We start from the raw sequence: 8,563 nt of genomic DNA, 5'->3' as shown, positions 1-8,563 counted from the left end.
CCACGCGGCATCTATGCGGAGCAGTTGCTGGGCCTGGAACAATCCCTTCACTTTTACCGTTACTTGACTGTAATCTCAATCCTCTGGACCGAGCCGTCATGGACTCAGAGTCACTGATACCTTTCTTGTCTCTCTCTGCAACCAACTCTTTCAAACATCCATCCATGCCTTGTAGCTGAAAAAATATGTCTAATCTTTAACTCACAGCTATGTCATTTACTGTCACCCACACCTTATCTCTCTCTCCTTTCTCTCCAAAAACACACCAAAACCGTCGCACTTTCCCTTCTCATCCAAAACTTGTTCTCCGTTTTCACTCTTCTAAATCACCTAATTCTCTTCTTCAAGCTTCAAGAAGAACCTCCAATTTAGATGATCCTCGAAATTGGAGCAGGTCGATCAACTCTGATTTCGCCGATGATCACGAGGACGACGGTGATGACGATGAAGCAGAGGAGGAGGATAGGAGTTTGGATCTGCTAATTAGGTTCATTTCAAATGTGTTCAAGAAGGTATCGAAACGTGCTAGAAAGGCCGTCCGGTCGGTTTTGCCTGTTCCTATATCTACTAAATTGGTAATCACTGTTAACCGGTCCTGTTCTTGAATTAGATGATGAAAATGAAGGGGAGTTATTTTTTCTTTATTGGATTAATTTGCGCGTTTTGTGGATTTTTAGGTGGAATTTTCAGTGAATGGAGTTTTATTGCTGGCGTTTTTGTGGGTTCTGAAAGCTTTCCTTGAGGTAATGCTAGTAATTGTAGATCATTTACTATTATTACCTTTTAATTTATCAACGTTACTTGTTGGTGTGGTTTTCAATTCCAATTGTTATAATCGCTGATATTAAGTTTTATTTAATGCCATATATGTACAACTCATCAAATATCTAACCTGATATTTGATTTGGAACATGCCTTTGTTATTAACTTTAGAGCAACCAAATGCTTATTGAAAACATTATAATGGTGAACTTCAGTTGCTGTTGTCCTGTCAGAATCTATAATTAGTTTCTTATGCTATTAAGCACAGTATTTGCTCCAGTGTGTGTTTAGAGTAAGCTTTGTAGAATCTAATGTGGATATTTAAGTGCAATGATGAAGCTGAATATATGTTGAATGTGAGTTGGAAACATGGAGGGATACCTTGGAGTCAAGAGGTGCCAAAGTATCTAGAATTAATGACAAGACAACAAAAGGGAGAGATAGCGATGCACAATGCTTTTAGAATTTTATTTTTTGTTTTTTCAGTTATTTTATTTTTTCCTATTTAGTTTAGGAAATGAAATATTTTTCTCAATAATTTTATTTTTCCTAGTTTATTTGGTACTTTTATTGGTTTTCCTTTATTTTCAGGTTTTCTAGTTTGTTTAGGTAAGCTTTTGAGTTTATTTAAGGAGTTGTCTTTTAAAGAGGTAGACTACTTGAAAAGACATTCAATAATACAATTATAAATTAGGATTCTGTATGACAACTCTATTCGGTTTCAATTCTGTCTTTCCAGCTTGCTGTTTTTATTTTGTGTTTCTGTACGTGTCAGATAGGCAAAGTCATTGACCCAAGTGTTGGCAATGCATGCTCAACAGGCACATATCCACCCAATAATGTTGGTTATAACATCCTTTGGATATTAATGATAAACGATCTTCCAGTTTGAGCTCCAAGTAGAATGATTCAATTGTTTGTTATTCTACTTCAGTGTGCATGTCCTTTGCAGCTGTGTATGTCCTGGATATATTTATTCCCAAAATCATTGAAAATGGATTAGTTGAATTGTTGAAATTGCCCAATATTTATAGTTATTGGTGTTTGTCTCACTCTACGCCATTGGATGTTTGCTGTTCTATGTCCTGATAATGCACGCCCTTCTGGCAGTTTCTCATGTTGTTGCAACTTCTTGAACTAATCTGAACCAAGCTTGAGGTTTTGAAATTTTGAATTGTAAAGGAACCAAGAGTTTCTACCATCATTATTGAATTATGCTTTAAAATGAATCTCATTGATTAATCAAGCAAAGTACCACAATTAATGGCTTGGGTTAATGTTGAGTATGGTCAGTTAGACTTATCCAGTCCAGCCTTGAGTTCATGTACATGCAAATATTGCTGTAAGTAAACTGTGTCATAATATTCTATGATGGATACAGCAGTGCTGATTTGTGGGCATTCATTTCTAAGTTCTAGTTGTGGATGATTGCAGCTCCCCTGCCTTCCTCCCCAAAACAATCGGTAGTCTCTGAAAATGCAACCATGCTGGTTGGAATCATTTAATTGGACTTTATAAAATTTAAGATGGACTAGTGCCTGGATAGTTGTTGTATAATGTCATTCACCTTTCCGTGTTGGTGTTTGAAATGCAGGTGGTTTGCACCCTTGGAAGCATGGTGTTTGTAAGTATCTTACTTATACGAGGTATATGGTCTGGGGTAACCTATTTGCAAGAAAGGCGTAATCTTAGAATAAATGAACTTGATGATGACCATCGTGCATGGACTGGCACACAGCCAGCAGCTTAATTTTTTGTTCTTAGAGTTGGAAATGCAATTGTATTTTTCCCATTCATGAAGAATAAAAGCATCCTTGTAATCGAACTTCCCAAATCAAGGACGATGAAAAGCTTTCATCTGAAGGTTTCAGACATCAAAATAACCATTGCTGCAGTGGAAATAATCTACTCTTGTGAGGACGACTTCCTCCGTATAGACCCAGAATCCAGATCAGTGTTTCCGTGTAGATAGATACTGGTAGAGCAGTAGAAAACAACTAAAGAAAGAGATTGAATATGAATGTAAGGGGCAATCACCCCTTTTATATGTTCACAATGTAAACGCTAGCATGTGCTGATTAATATAAATGATAAAAATATTTGAGTTATTGATGAGGAACCAAAAAATTCAAGCAAGTGTTTATATATTAAATAATTGGATAATCTTTTGGTTTTAATAATTTGATTTATTTTTTTAATTAAGGTGGCTTAGTGCTTGTAAATCAAGTTGAGTGGTTAATTATTGGTACTTGTAAAAGGGGTTTTTTTTTTGGGTAGATTTAAAGACTTTTAGATATTTGATTAAATATGTTTTTGGAGAAAGTTAAATAATATTTCTAATTTTAGAAAGTGTTGTTTTAAAAATATGTATTTAATAGATAATGAAGTTTGAAAATTCTTTGTCTAGGTGGTTTAAGGGTGGGTTATATATAACTTCTACTTGAAACTTGTTGAATCTAAAACTTGTCATATTGCTTGAATAACGTTGTTTATTTTTCTCCTTTTTTGATAATATTATTTAAGAATAAATATTACTTAGATAATATTAATGTTGATATAAATATGGTTACTTCTTACAAGATCTTTATACATTATCTCTTATATAACAATATTCATTTGATAAAAATAAAATATGTAGGGGACTTTTATACATCTAGAGATATGGGGAGAGTAAGATTTAAAATGTATTAGGTCAATAAAAAGGTCTTTTATGGTAGATAAAGAATTCTTATATAATGAGCTCTTTTCTGAGGTTGAATTTATAGGGTTGAGCTTTTTTTCCAAGCCAAACTTATAATATTGGGCTTTTCTCTTATGCTAAGCCCATGAAAACTAAGTATCTAAGGTTGAGCCCATAGGGTCTGAGTTTTTTCCAAGATCAAGCCTATGGAGGTTAGGCTCTTCTCCAAAGCTGAGCTTATAAGGATTGAGTTTTTTTCTAAGGCTAATCTTATAAGCAGTAAGCTCAAGTATGTTAAAACCGTGAGTTTTTAGGCTTTAAATGTATTTTTTAGGTATATTAAATTTGAATTTATCAGTAGCCTCTCAATTTTTTGTGATATTTAAACACAAAAACTTTGTAAAAATACTTGGTATAATGAGTTTGTCGAATTTTTTTGTATGAGAAAAGGAATGGAAGCCTCAAGTGATATAAAAGAGAGATCGTTTGTAGGGGCATATATCATGGTTAAGAAAGAATTTCTAAACAAGTAGAGGGGAACCATAACAGAACCCATACTGAGAAATTTTTTCTAATGATAGAGAAAACCATGAAAGAAGAACCTATACTTAGAAATATTTTTAAGAGGCGGAGGAGATGTGTCCATGTTGTTGCATGTATTTTAAAAAATTTATAATGGGTAGAGGGAATGGATCCATGTCAATGCCTATATTTAGAAAAATTCCTAATGGGAAGAGGGAAACCTAATAAGAAAATCCTTGTTGATGCCTAAACTTAGAAAAACTTACAAGGGGTAAAGAGGATGGACCCATATCAATGCCTGTACTTAAAAAAAATTTCAAGGGGTGAAGGGAAACTTAAAGAGGGTTATGCTATTTCATTAGGGAGACTTTTGATCCATCCATTGAAAAGTGGCTTGGGGGAACCCATGTTGACACCTGTATTTGAAAGAATTTATAAAGGGTAAAGGTGAATGATTCATGTCTACATCCATATTTAGAAAATTTTTTAATTGGTAAAGGAGATATAAGGGAAACCCAATAAGGGTAGTGCTATTACACCGAGGAGACCTCTCGTTTATTGATATGATCAAAAGATTGATATCTTATCCCAAGTGCAGGAATGTCGAAGTAATAAATAATCCGTCGAGATCGAGATCGAGATCAAACCACATGGATGTTAACTATATAAAATTATAAATAATAAATGGAAAGGATTTAAAGAGAACTTTTGAGATGAGATATTGATGTAAGGATTAAATAAAGATAAAACAATTGTCAAGGTTAGATGATTCATTAATAGTATTTCAAATAAGTATAATATAAACTTCTTTTATTACTTAACTGGAAACCACACATAAAAGAGGTTCCAATCAAATTATAAATTATTAAAATGATTATATTAAGTAAAGAGGTTCCAATCAAATTATAAATTATTAACATGATTATATTAAGTATCTTATTTGAGTAATGCTAATACTTGTAAATGTGGTCATGTATTCATAGTGATAACTTATGTTAACAACAAATCAAGTTTCTTTCATAACACAAATATTAGTTATACTATAAAGTAAGCTATGGAGTGTCAAGTATTTATTATACTAAAGGTTATACAACACAAATCTAGATTAACCATTTAACAAGTAAGATATTAAGAATGAGAAAGATAACAAATACAAAACATGTTAGTATCAAACATTAAAATCTATGTTGAGTTTATATTATATTCATTCTTACACTATTAGTATACCCTTTTCATCTTAAAAAATTAACTTAGTTAAACATCATGAAGAAGAAAAACATAAATGAACAATATAAAAACATAAACATGATATAAGTTAACTAAGTATAATAAATAAAATGAAAAGCATAAACAAGAGATTAATATAGCATAAAATAAAAATTGAAGATTACAAAATACAAAGAGAAATAGTGATCTTGATCTGAACACTAAGATGTCTAAATATATGGCAAATACCTCCTTTTATAAGCTAAAATTCAGAACTATTAATTTGATAATTAATTATAGAGTGGGTGGCCACCTATTGACTTGGTGACAATCATTATCTTCTTGTCTCAGCTTTCCAACAAAATAAGAATGAGCTCATTTAGACTTCTAGAACTTGAGATATGGGCTGAACATTGAATAGTATTATGTGCTGCAAGATAGATTCCAACTTCTCTTTTATTGCTATAATTTGAACTTGAAAACAACTGTTTTGAATCTTTAACTTTTATAAAAATATTAGACCTATATCTTAGCTTTTCATTCATATAAACTGGACCTAAATCCAACTTTTATAGCTCTAGTTATGATTCAATAATCGAATGGTATTCCAGTTTGAATTGATTAATATGTCTTCTTTAAACTTAGCCATCCTTTTATCTTCTCAATTTCAATAGTCAAACAAATCAATCAATCCTTTAAATTGTGAAACATACTTGCATTTGAAATGAATATTTATTATAAGTTAAAAATGTCTTATATTATTGTACTTGATATTATAAAACATGCTTAAGTTAAGGAATTTAATGACACTTTAAGTGCAATATGATAATATAAAATCTTAATAAAAATATACTTTTAAATACTAATCATCTATTTATTGGATAATGGTTTGGGGAACCCATATCGACTCCCATAATTGGAAAAAATTCTTAAGGGTGGAGGTAAACCCAAAAAGGATGATGCTATTACACCAGGGAAACCTCTAGTCCATCCCTTAGAGAGTGGCTTAGGGGAATTAGTGTCGACACCTATACTTGGTAAAATCTCTAAGTGATGGAGAGGACAAACCCATATTTACTCTTGTACTTAGAAAAAAGTTATAAGGGTTGGAGCAGACAAACTTATAGAGATTTGTGCAGTTGCACTAGAAAGACTTTAAATACGTCCATTCCATTAAGAGTTATGCAATCATACTAGAGAGACTTCAGAACCATCCCTTTAAATGAGAGTTATGCTATTACACTAAGGAGGTTTCAGATCCATCCCTTCTAAAAAGAGTTGTGTAATCACATTAAGAAGGCTTTAGATTTATCATTTCCAAGAAAAGTTATGCAATCACACTATGATGGTTAAACTAATTTCTTTCAAGGTTAATTATGCAATCGTACTAGGAAGATCGTGGTGACTCATTTTTAGGTAAATTATGTAATCGCACTAAGAAAACTAAGTCAATCTCATCCTTGGAAGGTTGTAGGGCTATTGCCCAAGTGGATCCCTTTCTACTCCTTATTTAAGAGTTGTTAAAGTTTTGATGGAGTATATGTGCCAACAATTATAGGGAGGTCCATGACATGTTCCATTCTAGAAGTGTCTTAATTATTTGTCTTTGATGGTAATTAAAGATGTCAATAAACCACTTTTGGAAGAGTAATCAATGACTTTTTTTTTTTTATTAAGTTTCCATAAACGACGTCAATTGATGAATATAGTGCATCGCGTTCTAAAATATTTTGAATTTTTTTTTCTTTATATATATATATATATATATATATATATTTCAGATCGTTTTGATGTGCTGATGTCAAAAATAATTTTTAAAAAATAAAAAAAAAACTTGATTTTGATGCATTTCTAAGCAAAAAACTCTTTGAACTGCCACCGCAATCCCAAATAAGCCATTTAAAGTCCTAAAAAATCAAAGTAGCTTGAGAATAAGGCTTATACGTTAAATAATTAGTTAATTTCTTGATTCTAGCAAAATGATTAATTCTCCTAAGTCAATGTAGTTATTGCTTAATACTTGTAAAAGATAACATTTGATAGACTTGAGGACTCTTAAATGTTTTAATAAGTATCTTTTTAGAGAGTAAAATGATATTTTAGAACGAGATGCTATAAAAATATACATGTAATAAAGAATAAAGGTTGCAAACCCTTTACCTAAGTGGTTCAAGTGGTATATATAGTCTTGAATGTTGTCATGTTGCTTGAATAGAGGGGTTGAAGTGTCATTTTCTTCTCATAACATTAATGAAAAATAAATACTCTTTATACAATATTAATGTTGATGAAAACATGCAGACTCTTAAAATAACTTTATACACTACCTCTTACACAACATTAATGTTGATGAAGATACAATGAGCTCTTAGAAAACTTTTATACATGGTATGGGAGAATGGGATTTAAATTATATTGGGTCATTAAAAAGATCTTTTATAATAAATAAATAACTTTTAGATGCTAAACTTTTTCCATGATTGAACCCGTTAAAGCTGAACTCTTTCCTAAAGTTAAGTCTATTTGGGTCGAACTCTTTTCTAAGGCTGAGCTAATGACATTAAACTGTTTTTTTAAACCGATTTCATAAGGGCTGAACTCTTTTCCAAGACGGAGCCCATGAGGGCTTATCCTAAATACATTGCCTTAGCCTATATATCTTTGGGCATTCAAAGAGTTTTTTTTTAAGATTAATAAATTTGAATTTATCAATTATAAAATCCAAAGCACTATTATTGATATTTTGCATTTGTTAGAGTAAATTCTAAATAATTGGCAAATCCATTGCTATCACTATCATAATGAAGTGTAAATTCAATGCCTTTTATATATATAAAAACTTTTTAGACATGTAAATCTAATAGTTAGAATTCAGAATATCACAATTTCAATTATATATAAAATGATGCATTTGTTAACTTTAATTTAGTTCCATTTGTTTTGCAACATTTTTCATTCTACTATCACCCAACAAAATTTGGGCATTCATGATAAAATGGATTTTGTTTTCCTCCTCCTCCTCCTTTTTTTTTTTCTAAGTAATATTTTGAAAATGCACCAAAAATAAAAAAGACAGCGCATTGGTCCCCTAAATATGGACCGGAAAAAGCCATTTACAGGTCACAACCAAACAGGCCCAGATAAGGTCCACCCACGTCCAGGCTGATCCACCCTTCCTGCCTTCCTCCTTTCCTTCCAATTGAATGAAAGCCTAGCCTCGAGCGGCAAGATTTGAAAATACAATTGAAAGGGACGAAAAACCTAACTATAGTTAATACATACACAATGAAAATACACCACGTCAGCAATCATTGCCGTATGTTGCCCTATCTTAACCAACCCCAGTTAAAAAATCCCCAAATGTCTGTCCTATAAATGACCATCACCGAAGCC

General features: G+C 31.8%; 1 protein-coding gene across 1 annotated transcript; it reads left to right on the top strand.

Annotated features, from left to right (window-relative positions):
- Window positions 1-44: 44 nt before the first annotated feature.
- On the top strand, window positions 45-2,875 carry LOC105129781 (uncharacterized). Its single transcript, XM_011031988.1, has 3 exons — window positions 45-575; window positions 678-743; window positions 2,357-2,875. Exons 1-3 carry the CDS (start codon window positions 210-212, stop codon window positions 2,510-2,512), a joined length of 588 nt encoding a protein of 195 aa, XP_011030290.1. The 5' UTR covers window positions 45-209; the 3' UTR covers window positions 2,513-2,875.
- Window positions 2,876-8,563: the final 5,688 nt, after the last annotated feature.

This window comes from Populus euphratica, unplaced genomic scaffold, assembly GCF_000495115.2.
Source record: "Populus euphratica unplaced genomic scaffold, PopEup_1.0 scaffold34.1, whole genome shotgun sequence".
NCBI lineage: Eukaryota > Viridiplantae > Streptophyta > Magnoliopsida > Malpighiales > Salicaceae > Populus > Populus euphratica.
The sequence above is the reverse complement of the archived record's forward strand: the minus strand, read 5'-3'. Positions and strand labels throughout refer to the sequence as shown.

Bases quoted from the DNA above. Each gene is read 5' to 3' on its own strand.
- LOC105129781 (XM_011031988.1), top strand. From the start codon at position 210: ATGTCATTTACTGTCACCCACACCTTATCTCTCTCTCCTTTCTCTCCA. The intron at 576-677 runs GTAATCACTGTT...GTGGATTTTTAG, and splicing joins TTCCTATATCTACTAAATTG to GTGGAATTTTCAGTGAATGG. The intron at 744-2,356 runs GTAATGCTAGTA...TTTGAAATGCAG, and splicing joins TTCTGAAAGCTTTCCTTGAG to GTGGTTTGCACCCTTGGAAG.